This window comes from Centrocercus urophasianus, unplaced genomic scaffold (assembly GCF_019232065.1).
Source record: "Centrocercus urophasianus isolate 14NV4802_14NV808 unplaced genomic scaffold, USGS_Curo_1.0 seq_10, whole genome shotgun sequence".
Taxonomy (NCBI): Eukaryota; Metazoa; Chordata; class Aves; order Galliformes; family Phasianidae; genus Centrocercus; species Centrocercus urophasianus.
The window spans coordinates 89,591,146-89,613,948 of record NW_024884142.1 but is presented as its reverse complement, the minus strand read 5'-3'; the positions used below and the strand labels follow the sequence as shown (position 1 = coordinate 89,613,948).

Genomic DNA, 22,803 nt, shown 5'->3' with positions numbered 1-22,803 from the left:
CTTCAGTCTCCAATATCTGCAATTCAGCCTTTGAACAGACCTTCATGACAGCAGAAAGCTTAAGTAACAATTCTTTTCACAAAACACGGTATAAGGTTTTAACATTATTTTCAATATGCAGTTATATTTTGGTGACATTTTACAGGCATGCAGTATTTGTTGGCAATTATTCCACACACCAAGTGTAGGATTGAGTATATACCTACAATTCATCTTATATACAGTGAACTACATTCCCAACTCAGTCCTAAAGTACTGAAAATATTATGTCCCCATGCTGCTCCCGATTAGCCATTTCCTTTAATTTTAAGACAATGTGCTCAAGATCTGCACTGGGGCATTATTAGCAGAACGTGCCAGTTGCCACAACTCAGCTGACAGCAGGATGCAGAGAAAAAAGTGGATTTGCAATACTGAGGTGGATGACAGGTTGTGCCAGCCTTGTGTGAGTTTGCTGGACATCGCTGCATGAGTTTGAAGAGAAAATAAATACAAAATAAATAGACTCTCTGACTTGACTTTCCCTTTATAAATTCAGGCTTTTCTGAGAGAACTGATTCTGAAAGAACAATATAAATCGTATACCAGGAGGGAGGCACCTGTAGAAGAGTAAGTGAACCAAGTGTGTGTACCAACGTGAATTAGGGTAAACTGTAAAAGTCCCACAAATCCTACTTAGAGGGTGCTGGCAAATATTATCCTAACACACTTCTTTATGAGGTTTGATTCATGCTCCCTCCTTATTGCTAGTCAGAAGGAGGTTTCACTGTGACTTAGGAGTTGTTAGCACACTTTCTTCTTGTAAATCTTTAATTTGCCTTATATGAAGTGCCAATATTTGGGTAATAAGAGTAATTTTTTATATACAGATTTCCTTGCAGCTGATGTGAAATAAGATAAGCACAGAGCAATATTCTAGTATTTGCACAGAAGACACACAAGTCACAGTGTTTTCATCCCGTGCCAATATTCTCACTGACATTGAAAGACAGGGTTGTGTAAGCATGACAAAGAAACAGGAGTTAGCTCTCCATCAAAACCAAAATTATGTGGACTACAGAAATAAGAAGCCTTATGAGAAAAATTACAAGTGCTTTGCTTTCAGACAATGTTGATGACTGTATCAACACCCTTAGGTTGACTACAGGGATCCCAACCTGGGAATAAAACAGGTAGAATCAGATGCAGCACTTGACGAAGCTTGGACTATAAAGACGCTGTATTACTTTGACTAATTCTGTAATTGTAACCATGGACTCTACTACAGACCTAACAGCCTTCACGTAATTACTTTGGGCCAGAAGCTGCAGCCAACGTTCTAACAGTAGAAGAAAAAATTCTATTTATAAAAAGCTACTGACAGGATCTTGCCTTGTCAGTTTTATTTAACTGAGGATTCAAAGACTTCATCTCTTTTATGCTGTTTTGACCCTGGTTCTTCAAAGGAGAATGCTTAGCAGCTAGTAAGGATGGGTCTGAAATCTTTGAACCAAAGCAATATTTTTATACAGATCTGCTTTTCAGGATATTCCCACACCCCTAGAATTTCTACGTTATTAATATATTAGAAGCTGGGGTAACCATCGGGACATGTGGACTGGAATAAAACAGGATGCAGACACAAATTCAATGCTATTATTACACTTCTAACAAAAATCTGCTGAGATGTACACAGAAGTTCTTTCACTCTATTTGGCAATAGTCCTAGTTGCACCCTAGACAGCACCTGAGATTTTCAAAGGGGCATTTTCTGTGATTATGGCACACTTTATAAGAAAATAGAGGACAGAATCATCATCATCTTAGTTTTGTTGTTATCAATTGCAATTGCTTTTGTAAAATTCACATTTTGGCCATTGTGACAGCATGGTTTCTGCTGAAGTCTGCATATCAAAGCAACTGGTTAGAAGAATTACACATACAGAAAAATAAATACCAAAACCAGATCATCCTCTCTAAATTGATTCCAACTAAATACATGTAAAAACTAACCACACGATGTCTCACAGGCCTGTATGATTCAACAGCAGATAGTTGGAAATGCAGTTGGATTCTGAACCAAATTTTGCTCTAGTATGTACTGCATTATAATTGATTCACAGTTTCAAATCAGAAACTGGGCATGGTGAGAAAAGATAAACCACTGACCTTTCTTCGCTAGGTTACTGTTGGGTTCATATTTCTCAATCAGTTGTTGAACTTGTTCCTGTTTTAATGGTGGATAAAGGATTTCATTTAATCGTGGATCACGTTGCTTAAGATTTATAAATTCCATCATCTGATCAACAGTAAGGTATGGTTTACTCTTGGCACCACTAGAGAAAATTAAAGCAAAAGCAAGGCAATTAAAATATGATTCCTTGAAGTCTTGTTCAATGTTTTATAATTTCCCAGGGAAACTGAAACAAAATTCAAACAATCATACAATAGAAAAAATTGATGTTCCACTGGGTCTCCAGACTAGTTTACCTTGCCAGCATTTAACGACAAACATTCTTCATTAAACATCTAGGAGCAAGATTTTTAAAAGCTTTCAGCATTATTGACATCAGTGGCAAGAATTAGAGCAATGCTAAAAGCTTTGCATTCCTCTGAATTCCTGGAACAAAGCAATCTGAGAATGTAAAAGAGATGATCTGGCATTCAGTCCTGAGCTTGCCGCAAACACTCCATTGCAACTCCTGGCCTACCTATTTGGTTTCACTGCTAAAAGACAGCAGCCCTGACTTAATTATCTTAATTATTCCGGTATTTGCTTGTTTTATAAACCTGCAAAAAAAAAAAAACAAAAACAAAAACCCTAAGCACTCTGCAAAGTGAAAAGATGTCTATTTAGAGTTAGTAAAAACAGTAGAGTTTTGGTACAATTTGTACCCAAATGCGAATCTATGAAGGCACATTGCCAGGTGCTTAGGATTTTCCACAGCACTTGGGACTGGCCTAGTTCTGTTCTGCAAGAAAGCAATGGAAAGTCAATGGAAGCAAATTAGGTCATGGCTGAGTTCTTCTAATATCTCAGCCTTGGAGAAAATAAGCACAGGGAGGTGTAAGAGAACACATGTTGCAAAGATACAGTAATTGTTCTGGTGGTCTTGCGATGTATTTCAGAAATTGTTTTCATATTGCTTCATGTTCTGATTCCATTGATCAGGCTCTGCTAAAACTGTGAAGCACAATGACTTGCTCTAAGGGCCAGAAACAGAATAATTCAACATGAGCTTTATAGCTTGTAACTGAATGCACGTACTCAGTTGTAAATGGCTGATAATTTAATTTCATGGCAGCAGTTCCAGTTGTACAAATCCTAAAAGTTACTGCTTTTTCTCCTACTCCTAATTAAGCTTTTGGGAGTGGTTAAACATGTTCTCATGCCTATTACATCTTTTTATTGCTTATTACTCTTCCTTTATTTTCACTGAAGCCTAAACTTTCTTCATCCAAACTACGAAATGAGAGTTAAGCAGTTAAGCTTGCATAGCATCTAACAAGTCAATTCTGGCAATTAGAAATGGAGGCAAAAACTTGGGACAAGAGGAAACTTTGATCCTAGGTCAAACACTATTCTTGCTTGACACTGAAATCTGTTCTTGGTAGTCAATGCATGGTGCTACAGACTAAATAACCTACTTCACTACCACCCCTATCCCAGAAAACCAGCGAAGGGGAAAAAATAAATAAATGAGTGTCTTTTCTTACAACTCGGAAAAGATGTGGTCGATTTCAGGTCGAGGGCAGAGGTTGTTTAAGAACACTCTGTACACATCGGGTGTGAAGTCATCTTGAGGGATTGAATCATTCTGTGAAATGGAAAAAAAATAGTGAAAGAATGAAATGACATTTTAATATATTTTTTGGTAAACAGATCACTTGCTACTGCTCTTCTTCCAATATCATTCCTGCAACTTAGAGGAGCGTAAGTTTTACATAATAAGAAATCCCTGTGAAAAACAGAGCAGGTTAAGAAGTACATTTGAAAAAAAATTAGAAGTAAATTATCCATCTTCTTTCCATAATGCAAAGTTCTTTCTCTCTTGGAGCACCTATGAAGAGGAAAGAAACATCTCCCAGTATAACTGTGTTATCTATAGACAGCAAAATCCCAATGAAGCCAGCGAGCTGGCCAATGTACTTAGGTGAGGAAAATGGCAGTACACTGTACTTGTTTTCCCAAAGCTTTTACAGAACCAGGAAACAAACTGTGCCACTGAGTCATAATTGACAATCTTGATCTCTGGTAGCAGCAGAAATGTTTCCTTTTCCTTCCTGAAGATACACGTTCAAGATACTACTGAAATGTCCTCACGCACTGTAGCTTTTCCATACCTCTTTGCCCTAATCACTGAGGGCACTGATTAGGCAATCACATTGCTTTTATAGAAATTGATAGAAATGCTTTAAACTAGATACCAGCACTTTCTCTCACCTTTTTTAAAGTTAAGGACAATTTACATTCAGTCTTGCTTCTAGATGATGTTTTCATCATCTCATTATGCCTGATGACTTTTCTCTGAAAAAACAGAACAACTGTTTCTCAAGGAGAGGATTTTTGAAAAGAATAAGGAAAACAGTCCTTTGCAAACTCAAAAGTTCTCCTCCTCCTTGCATGTGCTGACTTAAAGCCCAACACTTATTGCAGGAGACAGCATGGACTGCTTTTTTGGAGAGGTCGGGAAAAAAAAAAGGAAGACTCCAGGGAAGGTGCAACCCGAGCAGCTCTGTCCGTGCAGAACAATAATGATGTGCCCACCAGCTTCTGCCTTTGCATCAGTGCACTGAGAAGAGAATTGCACAGCAGTCTGTATTTCATGGAGAGAAAATCTCATAAGGAAATAAGAGAAACAGAACCACAAAAATTGTGGAATGCACATACAGAAAATCTGATTCTGAATTTCTTCCATGCAAGTGATCTTCATCAGAAGCTATGAAATGTCATCTCTGGAAGCACGTGAACCTCTCCATGGCTCCAAAATAATGCCTGAATCCAATGGACCAGAGGAAGAAAATTTTAATTTGAACACAAAGCTGTTTGCTTATAAATGATGTTGAGCCGACTTGTGTAGGGAGCAAGCTGCTGATGGAGGCTATCATTGCTTTTATTTATTCCGCCTTTTTATGCAGTTGCCAAGGGAACCGGAAGTGTCAATTCAAGTCTTTGGTAGAAGGAAGGAAATTCTGCAATACTTTTCCTGCTTTAAGTTAAAAGGAAATAAATTAAAAAAAAAAAAAAAAGAAAAAGCTGGGGGCGTCACTTTCTCTCTCCTTTCATCTGCAAAATCTGTAGAGGGCAGATGGGTCTGGTACCATGATCACCATTCAGTGATTGTGTTCACACATGCAGACTGGGCAGCTCCTTCCTCCCCCTTGTCAGCCATCCCCAGGCTCCACATCCAGCTCATGGAAAAGAAGGGCAGCAGAACTCCCACCATTACTCCTTCCTTAGTTTGGCAGACTACATGAGTGGCTGCTATACCTGCTTAAGCCTAGCAAAGCCTGTAGCATCTTCTCCCTGACTCAGACAGGCTCAGAGTAAACACCTGCACAGCTGCTGCCCTGCAGTTCAGAGTGAGGTACATATCAGCAGAGGAAGCTCGGTGATGAGTAGTGCGAAGAATCCTGGACAAACCCCAGTTTTGAGAATGAGTTGTTTGTGCAAGCACAACCTGTAAGCAGCAGTTTCACCAGTGCAGGATTCTAAATGAGAAGCAGGGAAAACAGGAGCTAGCAGCAATGTCCTCAGCACCTATACAGAACGTGCCACGGTCAGCTTTAACAGCTTAACCATATGCTGGCAACTGGGTCTTCACAAAGAGAAAACCAGTTATTCCAAGATTACATTGTAAAACCAAAGATTTTTCCTAGCATTATGTCACGAGAATGGTGGTTTTCTCCATTGCTAACTTTTTAGCTCGCAGAAGCACTCATTCAAGATCAGTGAAAACCACTGTTTCCCTTCACTCAGCTGGAACAGTTCAGGCAGTAACTTGTTCCACTCACCTCACACATCCCTTGCTCAGAACCTACCTGCTGCAGGGTGAGATGCTTCAGAGTTCACTCATCACAAATGATCCTGAACGCTTTGCCATGGGATCAGCTTTCTGAGCTGGATAACTCCCCAGTGGCATAAAAGCTAAATCCACTGTAGTGGTGGATGAAGAAGTGTTAAGCTTGAAGCTGGAGGATGGCAAGAGCTGCTTTTGGAGATGACTCCTGGTGGCACAGCTCTACCTATGAAATTCATCTGCTGCACTGTGATCAGTTCAATCTATTGTACTTTCGGGTGAGAGGACCACCAACACTTGTTTTCCTAAAGGCTGGAATACATACAGCTTGCACATTTTCTTTTTCAAGATGGCATCCCAATATCCACAATAGCTACTACAATCACTGTTCAACAGGCTACTGGTCCCAAACCCATGCTTCTCCTAAGGGCATTTTTGATGTTAATATTGTGATCACCAAAGAATTAGTCTCTCACTGACTTAACATATCTTCTCCCTTTCAAAGGATTTGAAGGTACTCAACACTGAAAAAAAAATAATGTGGGTCTTTTCTTACAATCTGCGATCTAAGCTTTTATTTCTCATTTAGCTTTAGTTAAGAAAATATACCTCAGAAGTCATCAGCCGTAAATATAGACTCTTCTAGATTACTTCCTACCAGTAACATAATTAATGGACTATAAAGATACAGAGGGGAGAGAAAAGCCTTGCTGTAAGCATTCACCACCCCAGGCACAACTTTGGACAACTCTGCTTGGGTTCCAAAATTCTGCCTGCCAAAAGCAATTCACATACATTGCCCCATTCGTCATTCTGGTCTGAGCCATTCACATCTCACTGGAACCACCCACACACCTTATGTGCTAATCTCTTTTTTGAGACCGAATCACAAACTTTCTGTTACACATTACAGCATCTCTCAATTCTGGCTTTGTGAAATACTGGTATGCAATTTTATTTTGTGATTAAGACTCTCTACTAATTTCAAGCACTGCTGATTTACGATTTGCCTGGTAACCCTTCTGTTTTTATAACATCTATATCCTTTCTGTTTTATATTTGGCAGCACAACAGCCAATTCAGATTATTTGCACAGATAGGATTCAACAGTTGCTTGTTTTATTTTGTGTAAACAATCAAGTTTGCTGGTGCTTCACTGTGAACCTCTACATTAACTGCAGTGCAGAAACTAGTCTTCACAACCAAAGAGAAAACTGAAATAAAATTCTTCAAAAGCTATAAGGCACCTTGGACTAAAAAAAAAGTCAATCCAAAACACACACACACCCCCCCCCCAAAAAAAAAAAAAAAACAAACAAAAAACCCCCACAACAACCAACAAAATAAAAAAACAAAACAAAACAAAACAAAAAAAAAAAAAAAAAAACAAAACCACAAAAACAGACAAAACAGAAATCATAACAGTTTAATCTTCTTGAGACATTTTCTTGAATACTCTGAAAAATCTGGTGCATTTTCATTGAGAAAGAATCTCTTATATTCACTTCTTGTTTGCTGCCTGGAGTCCCATTTTTCAAGTCTTTACAGGAACAACCCTTGTCCCATAGTTAGCAGGGCAGAAAAGCTATAAGATGAAATTAAGAAATGTATTTGATCAAATAAATTTGATCATCTTCTTTCCAGGAACAGGAAAAGAAGGAACAAGAAAAGAGCTGTAGATGAAGAACTGGTTTTCTTCTACTTTCTTACCTCTATGAGATTCAGAAATCCCTTCTTTTTGATAGCTTTGCTGCTAAGACATTTTTTTCCCCAAGGTGATCAACACAAAAGTGTGTATCTCTTTTGTCCCAAACAAAGAAAGGATCTACCTTACACTACAAATACATTTTCATGATGGTATCCCAGCAACAAGTATCCAGCAATATCTATGTAAAATTGACTTTGCCTAAATGAACAGCAGAAAAAGACTGCAGTTTTTTCAAGGACTCCAGAGATGTTTAGATTTTTTTTTTTTGCAGTGAGAAATAAGAAATTATTTTTCATCTTTCCTGGCATCAAATACATAGAAGCAAAAAAACAACTGATTTTGAAAGCAGAGCTTCACAGATTTCTTGCATAACTTACTAAAAAATTGTTTGCTAACAATTAAATGAAAATCTGCCTTGAAAATACATCTTTTCATGTTTCTAACCTCAGAACATTTTCAACTAGACAAACACCTATTTTATACTGTAACATTCAAAGCACTTTCCTTCAGCTAATGTTGCTGTAATCTCTTACACGAATATTCTGAAATCTGTGAAGGAAGTTCTCAGTGGCAAGTGGTATCTGAGGTGCAAAATCTTCACAGGCCAAACAACTGTACTTCTGGAGCAGCAGGAATTATCTCTATTATGACAGCATTGGGGAAACAAAGGTTGAATGAACATCATGGCACAGCGCTTTCTACAAGAGGAAGAAATTAGGAGATGCAGGCACTCCTCTGCTACACGCTGGTTCTGTCCCATGTCTTACACTTAGTAAGTAGGAATTATCCTGCAAGAAGCTTGTTGAAGGAAACTCTTCACCTGGAAGGAAAGGCTAAGGATGTCATTAACTAGAATTAACTAGAATCTAGCATTAACTAGAATCACTTGATTTCACTCTGCTTGAAGAAGCCTTCTTAAGGGTGAAGTACCAACCTGCAAATGCTTCTGGCTGAGCAACATACAATGAGACATCCCTGCAGCATTAAAAGCTTTGACACTTTCATCAGTTCAACATTTATTCCGTACACTTTTTATTTTAAATAGATGAGTTTAAATAGTCACTTTTGTGAGAAGGAAACATTACACCATTATCTTCATGGCAAGCCAAACAATGCACTCAAATTGCATCTGAAAAACTGTGTGCAGGTTACTGATGCTTAAAACATTCTCATAGGATTATTCCAGAGCAGATTACACAACCTTCTAGCTTATTTTACAATCCATTTCCACTTCTTCCAGGCACTCACGGTCCATATTTCAGATCAGAGATACTCCAATATTCAAATAGATAACAGTAAACTCTGTGAGAAAAACAGTTCCACTGCTGAGGACCCATACAGGAGCTAATCCAGAGAAGCACAATCAGCCTTGGCCAAATCATACTCAACAGAGAGTAAACACCGCTAAATACAAATGCAACACCTTGTCAGGTTAGGAATAAATTAAGATACTTACCCTGGAAGATGGAAGATTACAGGCTTCTAATGCTGTCTCCACACGTTTTCTGTCAGCAGAAAACAAGCGGTATATGCTGCAAAATGGAAACAAACCAGAGGGAATTAATCAGCTTTAAGACATGCCTTAATGGCTCACTTGGCTTAAAAGCTGGATATTGCTTCCCAGTTTATCATGTCTTTAGCCACTTACTTCCACTAGCAGGCTGCTTAGTAACACAGGTGAGATTAATAGCGCTCATAATGAGTTCTACCCCACGCAAGCCCCTATTACAGAGGATAGTTACTTGAGAAAGTCACTGCAGCTCTCTTCAAAACACTGCCTCAGTGATACACAATTTGAATATATTTAATCCTCACAATGTGTCTATGAGCTAAAGAAATGATGTTAGGCTTTTTAAAATATTAGTCACAAGTGGAACAAGAGCAGAGAAACTTAACATTGTTGAAAATCACAAGGGCAATCTATATCCAAAATGTAGTTGAGCAGAATCATCCTGAGAATCACTGGCCATTCTTTCCTTGAAGTATGTCAAAACATATGCTATAGACAAATTATTCTAAACAGAAGGATCACATGTTCATACCTGATGTTTATTCATACTCAAAGATTAAATAAGACTACATGGTAAGAAAGGACAGCAACACTTACTTCTTCAGAGGAATGCGTCCTTCTGGAGTCACCTGTAGTTTAAGTTTTGTGTATCTGCAGGGATAAAAGCATGCTGTTTTATTATTACTGTTTTATTCTTACTTTTTAAAGTATCTCTGCACCAACGTTACAGCTCAACACTTTTGCTGTGATTATGTGTTAAGTTCCAATCAAGTCTTTTGCCAACATGAAAATCTTCTGAGATACCAAAGATAAGTGAATATCTTTTCCACGAACAATAATGCACCTACAGTGCCAAGTAACGTCAGTCTTGCAACAGGGCATTGCAAATACCATTAAAGCACATAGCTATCATCCTCCCAAACTCCTTCTCACCCAAGCTGCCAGCCGCTCACTTTCCTTTTGCTGAAGGAGGTTTCTTTCTTTCAGCTAGGCCCGGTGCAGGCATAAATACTGTTTCAGCTTCAGCATCTTCAAATCCATAACCTGACAGATTACACTACTAAGAAATTCTCACTGGACCAAATGACAGTTTCAATTTTGCATTTTGTCTTGCTGCTGTTCCAAAATACTAATTCTACCTTTGATTATCTTCAATGAAAACATTCTTCCCTTGGTGGCTGAATACAGGCATGCAGTATGCACTATATAAACCATACAAAGATGCTCAGTTTGAAGTAATGAATAAGCACATATCAAGGACACACTATATCCCTTTAGCTGAGTAATACCATAGAATGACATGGCTTGGAAGAGCCATTAGAGATCATCAAGCTTCAACTCCTCCACCATGGGCAGGGTTGCCAGCAATCAGATCAGGCTGCTCAGGGCCCCATCTAACCTGGTCTTGAATGCCTCCAGGAATGGGACATCCACAATCTCTCTGGGCAATCTGTTCCAGCACCTCAGCAGCCTCTGAGTAAAAAATTTCCTCCTTGCTTCTAATCTAAATCTCTGCCCTTTTATTTTAAAACCTTGTCCTGTTCACTATCAGATCATACAAAAAGTGAGTCCCTCTTCTGATTATAAGCTCCTTTCAAGTAGTGGAAAGCTGCAGTGAGATCTCTCAGAAACCTTCCCGTCTCCAGGCAAAACAAGTCCAACTCCCTCAGCTTTTCTTCGTGAGAGAAGTACCCCAGCCCTCTGAGCATCTTCCTGGCCTTTTCTGGACTCGCTCCAACAACTATGCATTTTCTTGTGCTGAAGACCCCATGCCAGGACAGTACTCCACGTGGGGTGTCACAAGAGCAGAGTAAAGGGATACAATCCCCTCCCTCACCCTGCTGCCACCCCTCTGTTGATACAGCCCAGGATACTGTTGGCCTTCCGGGCTACAAACACACGTCTGGTTCATGTCCAGGTTTTTTTTCCATCAGAACCCTCCAAGTCTTTCTCCAAAGGCTGCCCTCAATTAGTTCTTCTCCCATTCAGTACACATATTTTGTCTATTTTGATTGCCCCAAACAAGGTGCAGCACACTGCACTTGGCCTTGTTGAATCTCATTCTGTTCATGTGTGCCCATTCTTCAAGCTTGTCCAGATCCCTCTGAACAACATCCCTTCCGTTGTAGCAACTGCACCTTTCAGCCTGGTGTAATCAGCAAACTTGTTGAGGGTACATTCAATTGCACTGTCTATCTCACTGATCAAGATGTTGAAGAGTAGCAGTCCCAAGACCAGCTTCTGGTCTTGCCAGTGGCCTCCACCTGGACGTAGAGCTGAGACAGAGGTAAATGTCTATCCACCTACCTGCCTGTCTCATGATCTCTCTGGCATGGCATGCAGACTGCAGAACTTGACTGGAATGGTGGCTGTATTACTTCCCTCCCAGAGGCTGATATTGCCCCTGGATGTTGCACACAACTACACCTACCTCCATAAACCCTCCTATTACACAGCTCTGAATGTTTCTCTCTTTGACCCTTAATATTGCCACTCCTCAGCTGGGAAGAAGCCAAATTGCTGGTAAATGAAATGTCTGCACCAGCAAGAGAGTAGTGTATATTTAGCAGTCCTGGACAAGCCCGTTATATTTCCAGTCTGCGGCAATATAAAAATTACATGCTGAAACCATCTACAGGCTGGCAATTATACAGCTTTTGAATTGAATATTTAAAAGCATCTCGGGTGATTTCTCTCATGCTGATTGAGGCAGCAGGATAAGGAGGTATCTTCCTTTGTTCACATCTTTTAAGTAAGTGAAACAGTAGTCTGCTAGTAGCCAGGAGTAGCTAATGGGAAGCAGTTGGGTTTACAGCAATCATCTGATGTTCCTCTTAGCACGCAAGGACCACTGGTAACTAGCAAAATGCTCACCAGCAGCAGCCTGCAAAGTATACTTTTTTTTGAGTGCTTCATCTCTTCCATTTGAATCTAAGTAAAACTATAAATAAGTGTCTCTGTAACGTGATCTGTTGAGAAACATGGCAATGTTGAAGTATTTCTCTTTCTTTTTTTTTAAATGTATTTTTCACTTTATCCACTGGCATACCAAAAGAAAAAGAAATTGCATGGTTCTAATAACTTTTCCTGTTCTTCCCAACCAAAAATGCTATTTGTAACCACTTCAAAGACATAATACGTGCTAATATCCCTAAGTAATGTAGGAACATTTTCACAAATCCTTATGTTCTCCTGAAGACTAAAATATCCTGTGCTACTGTGTCACCAAAGAAAAACACTACCCACCCCAGCCTTCCAGCACTGAGCTAGATTTAAAAAAGTCATAGTGGTTTGTTAAAGGAGTTTTGTTGTCTTCCATTTTTTGAAACTTTTGAACACACTCACATCACAGTTATTGTGACTCCAGTACTAGTGTACCGAAACAGTAATTTTTGTATCCCAACACAAAAATACACTGCAGCATTACAACAGCGGAATGTGTACTGTATAACCAAAATGTCATGATTTATTAGCTACATCCTCCCAAATTAACCCTGTTTTTCTCATCTGACCAAAGCAGAGATGCTGCTCAATCTGTTTAGTAATGCACTTCAAACACTAAAAGGGACTAAATGCCACAAAGAAAACATTCCTTTCTAAATCTGCTCTAATGCAATTTGCTTTTCTATTTCATCAAAAGGTTACTGACAGGACTGCAACCAATTCTTTGCTCAAAACAGTAATTATAATGGGAAAATAGTTTTAATCTTCAAAGTCAAAGATTCCTTAAGTAACTCTGATTTGGCATCTGTGCAAAGAACCCTGGAAACCCAACAGTTCCCAAGTGATTTATTAATTAGTGGAAAAAAGACACAGGAATAACATGCTTGCTTGCGATTGAATTGACAAAATGTGTTCAGTGACTTTAATTAATATTAAGCTTGAATAATCATAGAAAAATGGCTTCAAATAAGACTGGCTCTACTATACTGTGTGACAACATACTCCTTTGAATGTCACAGGAAAGCACACACTAAGCACAGCCCTAGTCCTCCCTATCACACACCTGTCAACCAAGTCTGTTGGCCATCTGGGCCTTTAAGTGATAAGGACATGGAAATCCAATATCAAATCAGCCCTGATCTACAATCTACGGTGCTGAAAGAAGCAATGTCTATTCTTTCTTTCACACAGAGCTGTGTTGATAAAGTGAAATCTAATTTAGCCTCAGCAGCTCAGGAGTAAATACAGGAGTCCAATATAAGCCCTGCAATGCTGACTGTTAATATGCACTTTCATGATGGAGAGAGGTGGAGATGGAAAGGGTGCCCAGCCCTTCCAAAGCCCGTGGACATCCAGAAAGACCTGAAGGAAAAAAAACATTTTCCCTGTTTTACACAAATTCATTTCTCCACTGATCATGAAGGAACTTAGAAGACTTTCCAGAAAGATACTTCGATCTACTTAGGTTAGCACACTGTGTCAGCAAGCAGAACCAGAAGGAAATGTTAAATGTTTCCATTCATTTGGCATTTGGTTTGCCTAGCATTTCATTGCTGTCCTGACAGAGCAGTATCAGATACAAAACCAGAATTCCTTTAACATCCAACTTTCAAAGTTTGTTTCTTCGAGAACTATTGCTGACTTCCATCTGCACCACCCAAACTGTGAGAAGGAAACATAGACTCCTCACAAACCAGTAACTTAAAAGTATGTTCCCGGAAGTTACGCAGTCAGGAATCTTCTGACTAAAAACAGTGCAGATAGCAAAACTAGGTATGCGCAGCGTTACCTGGTCCACAAAACAGGGGTTTTAACTTACTCCTTGGTCAGAGACAAGTCTTAGTAAACTAAGCCTCTACTGGGTATTTTGCTGGAATGAGGTTCTATCTACAAGCAAGAACTGGAAAACAATGAGCTGCATTTAACCAGTCAACTTGTAGTTCTTTAAGAACAAAAAAGGTCAGCAAATATCCTAATTAATTGTCATCATTATCTGGTAGGCTTTTTTATGCTGTTCTCAATCCGATGACTTAAGTAAAGTCATCTCAGCATGCGCGTTTATCATCTGAGTCTTGCTACTCTCAGATTTAGTTCTCTTTCCTTTCTGAGATGTGTTTTTACACTCCAAATGTGCTTTTGTACTTTGTTGAAAACAAGTCTGAATCTGTGCATGGTGCCAACAAACCTCAATGATTTACAGATTTGCAGATTTACAGCATCTTTCTAAAGCATGCTAAAATCAGAGAGATTAGAAAGATAAATAATCCAGAAGCAGAATATTATTCAATATTAAATGGAGATCTTCAGACTATAGCTGAAATTGCTACTTTTGCATACAACAGGAAGATTATATTTAATATTTTTTTTTTTGCTATCTTTTTTTTTTTGCTTCTTTTTTTTTTTTAGTGAGAAGAACAACACCACCAAGACTTTCTTAAAATGACGTTTAGATAACAAGCTTTAAAAACAATAAGAACGGACAGCCTATGTTTACAAAACTGACAACTCATCAAAGCAGAAACAATAGATGACAAGGTGACTAACAAGAGAAAAGGAAAATGACGCAGATAAAAGAGCAACACCCACAGCATTAAATACTATGTCCACTTACGCTTTTTCCAGAAATGCGTCCCTTGACATGTTCTGTGCCAACAAATTTGTTGCCAAACTGAACACTTCATCTGACCATTCCTACAGAAATAAAAGTTGATTAAGTGAGGCTTAGTTTAGATCTTTACTTTGCTTTTGCATATTTTTAAAAGTGACAGTTAACAAGAATTGCCTAATGAAAGTCTGAACTTGATTTTTCCAGCCAGTTTCCCTCCTTGTCTGTGGGATTAGAATTTCTGCAAAAAATGAAGACTATTACAAATATATATATATACACATATATATATATTTAAAGATATCTCATTCCACAGTATCAGAAAAAAGTCATATGGACAAATGTCCTATGTAAAGCACGTTCAAGAGCTTAGGAGATGTAACACACACACCCCAGAAAAATACATTTTCTTGTGTGTTTGGGAATATTCCGGTTGACACACTGAGGAGCAAAGAAAGAGACTCTATACAACCATCCTTTAAGGTGAGGCTGAAAGGCTTTACACCTGTCTGAAGCTAGACAAATTTGACAGCACAGGGTACAGACCATAACATAACATGTCTCTTGCTGCAATGCCTCACCTTGTAAGTCTGTTATAAGGGCCTCTTCATCACTTCCTCTACAGACTTGAAACAATTCAGACAAGTATCACACCTCATCTCTTACGGCAGATACTGAATTAAGAACTGTAATTACAGGCTCCATCTGAGATCTGATCCACCAACATGAGAAACATTTTTTTTTTAAAAAAGATGCATATAGGAAAAAAATTCAATTCAGATAGATATTGGGAGAAAGGGCGCAACTCCAATTAGAAAAATTGCCTGCAAGCACAGCGATTCTTCCAGATCTCCTTCACTTCTCCTTTCATCTTTTTCCTCATTCCTAAGTGTGTTCCTAAAATCCTTCCCTGCGGTCCCAGTCCCTTTCCAGGCTTCCAGCAAGACTGATCCATGCATATAACTTTAAGTTCAGACTCTCTCAGCTGGTCCTGTTGCTCTTACAGCTTTTCCTTAACAACTTCAGCACATTTTTTTCTCTTGCTAACTTAGCACTTATTTTCAAACTTTAATAGCAGTTCTCCTTAATCACAAGTGCAGTTTTGGATTACCTACGTTTCACTCCTTTAAAGAAGGGAACAAAATAAACAATGTCTTTTCAAACAATGGGATTTTTTTCCCGACTTGATGAAATTTTCTGAGTTTTCTTTGATACTAAAATTGAGTTTTCTTTCACATCAGTGCAGATGCAGAGTTCCCATAACCATACACCCTCCTAGATGTACACTCTACAGGAGTTTTCAACCTCTTCTTTTGTTGTTGTTCGTCTGTTTTTGAGGTAAAATATGAAAGAGGGGAACTTCATTCTGACAGAAATTACTGGTAATGAAGAGTACAACTGGCTTCAAATGAAACAAATGTTATTACATTACTTTGGAGCTTACCAGCTTGATTTACCTAAAAAGCCTCAAGCTTCCACATGATGAGGTGATCAACTGCAGGCAGTTTACAAAGTCAGTATTTTATACACATACATTTTTTAAGGTGTTCAGATTTATTCTCTAAAATTATCAGATCTGATGTCTTTAACCAGTCTCACGCAGTCATTTACAATGAGGATGAGATAGAGATACCTGTAATCGTACCTCCATATAGGCTTTTGATATCCTTAAACTACCAGAGCCATAGATCTGCAGTTTACAAATTCACACCTCAGCCACTGCACAGGAGGGATATTCCTGGCAGAGCAATACGGATATTCCTGCCTCCCTTCCAAACAGCCACATTGTTCAGGAGTTAAACAATTGCTGCTGAGATATTTTTCCCCTCCACCTCTCATGACTACTTCCATTTTTATTTCACTTGTTTTTCCTTCTTAGGTCTAATTTAAAAAAACAACACAGGGGTGTGAGAAATAATTAGAGAAAAAGTCAGCTTCTTTAGCAGTGCAACTGCTCTTCTATGACTCCTGGAACAGAACATGTATAAGCGCAGAATCCTTTTTTCTTCTTGGCAACTCATCTTTCCAGGCTCAAAATAGGCTCATCTTGTAAACACTGCTTTGTTTGGGCACTAATAATAGCAGTTAAAACTTCTCTTTGTGACACTAACAGTTACAAAGATTAATGGCAACACAAAATACTGTGGAGAAATCAAAAACAGATCTTTTAGCAGATCTTGATTGACTTTGTTTTGATCTCACTGACTCTGCTGGGCTTAAAACTATTTTCTAAAAAATAGATTGATTGATGACTTTTCAGGAGTAATCCACGCCCCAGCTCTTTCTTCTCTTTGTCTGAGAGCTTGTTCACAGGAATTTAAGGGGAACTCAGTTATTGCACGCCTGTCACGAATGTTATTTATAAACACAGCCTTGCCATGTTCCTTTGCTTGCTTTTCTGGGCTCTTCTAGTGATCGCACTGCCCTTGCGAAACATTCTAAGGGCTACCTGCAGGCTGGGCCGTTTCTAATGATACAGGTACCACATCGCAAGTAATACTTGTTAATTGCTTCTCACATTTTTAGAGTGTTCATTTCATTACAGAGGCACTCTAGAGCTGCAACTGAAAAACCAAGATCAGAAAATATGCCAAGGATCACGTCATCTTCCCAGGCATTGGTCTGAACCCTCAGCAGGGGGGAAACAACAGCCCTGAGCAAAGACCCGAAGAAATAAAGGAGATGTTTTTGACTGACTTTGATGGGCTGCAGCAAGCTGTGAGCCAAGATGCGTCTCACTGCTTTCACCACCAAATGGTTCCGTTTCCTTGGTTTTGCTATACAGTGCAGAGTAAAGGCTGCCCCCCAAATCCATGCACAATGCTCTGTGCAGCTTCCTTTACCAGCAGCAGCGATTCCAGAAGGTAGCGCTTGGTGAGAGTGCTCGGCAGGGTAGAAGGCTGTTATGTGTAGAAAGAAAACAGCCTACTGTGGAAAGGTTATAACAGCTCTGATTCACCGCAGTAGCAGCAGACTCCTGTACAGTTGCAACACAAAAGGAAAATATAAATCTGGGTATTTTGAAATAGGGCTGCAGCAATGCCAACAAACTGTTTGCAGACTGATTCCTTTTGGTACGGGAAGAAGCTTGCCTTCCAACACATTCAATTCCAAACGAGTCACATCCGTCACAGTAAGAGCTTTGTGAACCTGCTCTCCTTTTGGCTACATTCTGTTGCACTAATTCATATTTATACAGTTCCTGCTAACTTAACTAACAAATCATGTAACTGCTCTGTGCTTCGGTAGGTAGCGTGTAAGCAACAGTTCATTTTGAGATCTGTTGCTCAGTGAACTCATTTCTCTCATCCATTACATGCATCATGATACATACTCTAAGACATTTATCTCAATGGGAGAGATGAAATTTCTTTCATAAGAAATGATAGAACAGATTCTTCAAAACATTTTCTTCAAATCAGAACTGGCTATGTGAGAGACAGTGTCCTTGCATGCTTGTTTTTGGTGGAAAGGTAACAAAGAAAGTTACTGAAATCCTACACTTCCAATATCATTACTAATTTTATCTTAAAAATAAAAAAAGATGTATTTATCTTATTTTAACATTTTGCTGTACTGAAAAAGCTCTTAAATATTAAAAAAAAAAAAAAGCTGGAAAAAAAAGAAGATGTATATGTTGGGAAGCATGTAACAATTAACCTGTGAACCATCTTTGATGGTATTATTTTACTTACAGAGGAATTCACAGTTCTTATCAATGGAACTGATCCAATGCTCATGAAAACTGAAGAGAAATAAAATGCCTTGGGCTGTGAATAGGGATCTCTATGGCCAGGATGTGCTAGAGTTGTGTGAACAGTTCTGATGTGAGAGTCAGGAAAGAGAGTAACAGGAAGGAGACAGGAAAGATGGGAAGTTCAGTTTTGAAGTTACAGGATTTGGCAGGAGAATAAAATATCATACAGGAGACACAGAGGTTCACAGGTTGGACTTCATCTTGGAAAACAGACATGGAAAAAGAACATCTGCTCAGAAAAAGTCCAAGAGTAAAATTATTTCTTTATCCTGGCTTCTATGGTACTAAGTGCTTGTAGATGCTCACAAATCCCGTCCTGAGACAAGCATAGACATATCATGCTGAAAATAGGCAAGAACTGCAGCAGAGCTACTTCTGTTCATCATCCAGATGGGTTTTGCAGTGTGCTGTCCAAATCATTACCTAAAGGGTTTCAAGCTGCTTTCTCTAAGCAAACCAGCTGGTCAGCACCCTTCAGCTCATCATACTTTAAATATTAGTTGCCTTCTCCTGGAGGAATGCAAATGAAACAAAAACACTGTAATTTTTAGCTCTTGATTTAGCTCACTGAAAGCAACTTCAAAAGGCCACAGTTCAGGTCTTCATAATTTTCCCACAACTTAAACAGTGGAGGTAATGGACAGTAAGCTTTCTGCAAAGGAAGGAAATCTCATAACTGAATTATTTTAATTGCCTTGTTAAGATCTATACAGTTTACTTTGCCTCTCTCCTATAAGGGATGGCTGACTGATAGATCAGTCTGATAGATCAAACAGCTTGAAAAGTTAGGTATCAGAAATACAAGGTTAAAAAGAGAAGTATTCATGCACTGAAAAGGGAAAGGTGGAGGAATTATTCACTGGCACTTCCCTTCCCCAAATGTCAGCAAATAGGGTCAAAATCTGCATGTGTGACATTGAAAACTTCTTGCATTTAATGCCTTCATCTAAGCTCCCCAAAGAGATTCTTTTTGCTTAATGTATTTACTTATACTGACATCTGAGTCACTCCATGGCTCCTGAAGATGCTGAAGACCAAATTCTGTGGTCTAGTTTATATAAAGTAAGAAAACATGTTAAACAAGGAAGAATTCTTAGATGTCTTCAATAGCAATCAAACTATTTTAATTGAAACAATCAGGATATTTAATGAGATTTCAAAATAAGTGAAGCTAATCTGCAATGCTTTGAGAAACCTACCTCAGGCAACAATGCCTGACTGATAAAGAATGCATTTATTCGGCCTGCCACACTTACTAATAACAAGGAAAACTCAGATTCTTTGTTACTCAGATCACAGAAGTTACTCAAGATTTAGGACAGCAAAGCTTCTCCAAAACATGATTTTGTCGACAGCATTTCAAGGCTCCATTAACAAACAGAAAATGGCTCTAAAATACCAATTTCTGAACTATTTCAGCAAGCAGATTATGGTTCTGTGATTGCTGGCTAAACAAGAAAGCAAGACAGGACATATGCTTCTGATTTAGGTGATTTTCCCTCTCCCTTAGTAAGGGCTAACAATTTTTGCTATGAAAGCTTTAGCATACGTTTTAATTTTCTGTCATATGCTTAGTTTTCCTCTTGATTTGTATCAATTACCTTCACTTTTGCAGTGCTGATTTTCTTAACTATGCCTGTAGATTATAGCTACGTGATCTCAACTGTGAGAACACCACTTCCCACATAGCAGAGTGGGATCACCATGAACTCTGCTTCTAATGCTTTCATATCAGAGAAACAGAGGGAATTGTGTTCCCACCAGATTTACCAATTGGCTAATGAAGAAAGCAGAAACAGAAAGTTGGCAAGCAAAAATTAATCCATCTATGTTTAAAACTTTCATCCTGATCATTTTTCAACTGTCCTGACATCTTCTGGAACCTGTGTAACAACAGAGTAACTCCTCACTGTTGTTAAATTGCAGTCAGTTGTGGAGAAATTGTCCTTTCAGAGAATCGACTGGACTCTAGGATGAAAGCTGTATAAAAGTGTGTTCAGTGCATGGTTATCTGGAGGTTACCATCTGAGTTTATCTACATGAACAGAAGTGGAAAGAGAAGCTGCTTTTGGATGCCATCTTGGGATAGATAAATTCAAGAGCTTCCACTTCATTAAATACAACTAAGTCATACAGAAAGTGAAAGAAGGAAAAAAGTAAACATGTACAAGTAACAACTGTGACTTGTTTGTCAAACACAACTGTGGTTGCTGTGGTTTGTCGAACAGAAATGAAAGTACTACCTACCTGCATGGAAAAATTACTTTGCTAAGGTACGGTTCTTTTCAAGAGATATTGGCAGGCAAAATGCTTGAGTAAAACTGAGTTTTGAGCACCCACAGAAAATGTCATGAGAGCAAATTATATTAAGTGTCTGCTTGCTGACACACTCGAGGATGCAAGGCAGACCTGTAGACACACTGCTCTGACATGGGTCAACCACAATAAGTTGACAGATTGTCCCTACTTTTCACACACAGAACTAGCATAAAAGAGTGATAACTACTGAAAGACATCAATATGTTTTATACTCCTTATAGCAGAGTAATAATTTGCATATATGATTATTCTCACAGTTCTTACTTGGGCTTTAGATAGAGTAACAGGCAATGTTCTGAAGATGAGCACACACATCTGCGACATAAAATTTGCTGAATATATTCCCGGAAAATTATAATCGCACATTTCTTCTCTCATATGGAACAGCATAGCTCTACAGCAGAATTGAGGCTCGTTTCATAGCAATCTCCACTTTTATCTCATTTATCCATATCTGAAAGCAATACTTTAAAAAAGATAAATTTCATATGACACAGATAAAAGTGTATTACCTTCGCTATATCCTCTTGAAATGCCACCAAGTTCAAGTACGATATATTGACCAGGTCTGGTCCATAGACAACAGTTATCATTCGATTTTCCAGTCGACTTCCAACATTCCCAGCATCCAACAGCTCACGCAGCTTTGGATCCTGCAAGCAACCATATCACAAAATACTTAAGTTCTTCTGCAAATACTTCAGTATTGAAAATTTGTCTTAGTCCAAATACTTTAAATGACCTCATACTGGATTATGGTCTATTAATTCTTTATTAAAAATCGTAACGCTATTAGCACATAGTATTACAAAATCACTACTGTAAACCTTTCAAAGCTTCTGAGGTCTGTATTAGCACAGAACAGATGAAAAACTGCAGCCTCCTATTGTCAGTTATTTTGGCTATTAAGCAGATGTGAACTATTTCACTTGCTGAATTTATACCATCTGTTCAAAGGGTACTGGCCTTAGCAAAAGGATTCTCTCTGATTTTACTAGACTATAGATAAAGCTCAAGAAAGAAGAACTTAGCTTTTCATAGCAAATTAAAAACACTGCCTGGAATTGACTACTTTAACTATAAAAAATGAATAATATAAGCTTGGTGACGCTCTCCTTCTCCAAGTCCAAAAGGCTATGCATTATTTATATTATGACATCTATCTCACTACATAACATTTACATGAAGGAAAGATACATATTCACTATTTTACTAGCTAAGAATAGCCTGAACTTCAACTTCATTGGTAGCTTAAGCATGTGAGAAACAATTTCAGGTTATTTTGTAATTTACAGGTTTCTATCAGATTAGGCTGTAGCATTTCCAAGAAATGCACTCACAAAACATGAAAACTGCTTGATGCTTGACGACCTCAAGATAAAGTCTATAAAGGCAAAGGTAGATGAAAAACAGCCTTGCATGACTGGATTCAACCCTTTAATAAGGTCACTATAATTTGAAAGCTCAGTTTTCCTATCAAGCAAGATTTTGTAGTCTGGTATAAATATTTTAAATGGCCAGAAAATTAGATCATCACAGAATTACACTTAATTTCTTCACTAATCCAGAAACAGATTCTGCGTAGAGATTTCAAAACTTCGCAAATCCATAATGCAGGTTGCAATTCATTCTCTCATGAACCTTTTCCTACCACTGTCAGACATTTGTCATTTACAGTACTTCTTCATATTCAATAACTTCTGAAAAACAATCAAAACTTTATCTAATACAAATTACATTTTATATTTAGGAAAAAAGATATCAAGGGCCATTTCACATGGATCTCACATGAAACTGCACATCCACGAGACCTGAACTGAAAAGACAACAGTTACACATACATTCACCAAGTATTTCACAGGGTTTGGGAGAACATTTTGAAGTATGGTGTGCTTTAATAGGAAAGAAGCTACAAGACTGTCTATCATAGAATGCTAAGCCTCATTAAATACTAGGTGTAAT

At 38.4% G+C, this 22,803-nt stretch overlaps 1 protein-coding gene across 4 annotated transcripts in view; it reads right to left on the bottom strand.

Moving 5' to 3' along the window:
* The window catches only part of PLCB1 (phospholipase C beta 1), a 369,568-nt gene that overhangs the window by 132,139 nt on the left and 214,626 nt on the right, over positions 1-22,803 (bottom strand). For all 4 annotated transcript variants that reach the window (XM_042829898.1, XM_042829908.1, XM_042829913.1 and 1 more), the window contains exons 4-9: positions 21,354-21,494; positions 14,772-14,851; positions 9,815-9,868; positions 9,164-9,239; positions 3,697-3,797; positions 2,149-2,315 (exon numbers count right to left, since the gene is read on the bottom strand). In XM_042829898.1, coding sequence (XP_042685832.1) covers positions 2,149-2,315; positions 3,697-3,797; positions 9,164-9,239; positions 9,815-9,868; positions 14,772-14,851; positions 21,354-21,494 — 619 coding nt within the window. The remainder of the gene's footprint in view (positions 1-2,148; positions 2,316-3,696; positions 3,798-9,163; positions 9,240-9,814; positions 9,869-14,771; positions 14,852-21,353; positions 21,495-22,803) is intronic.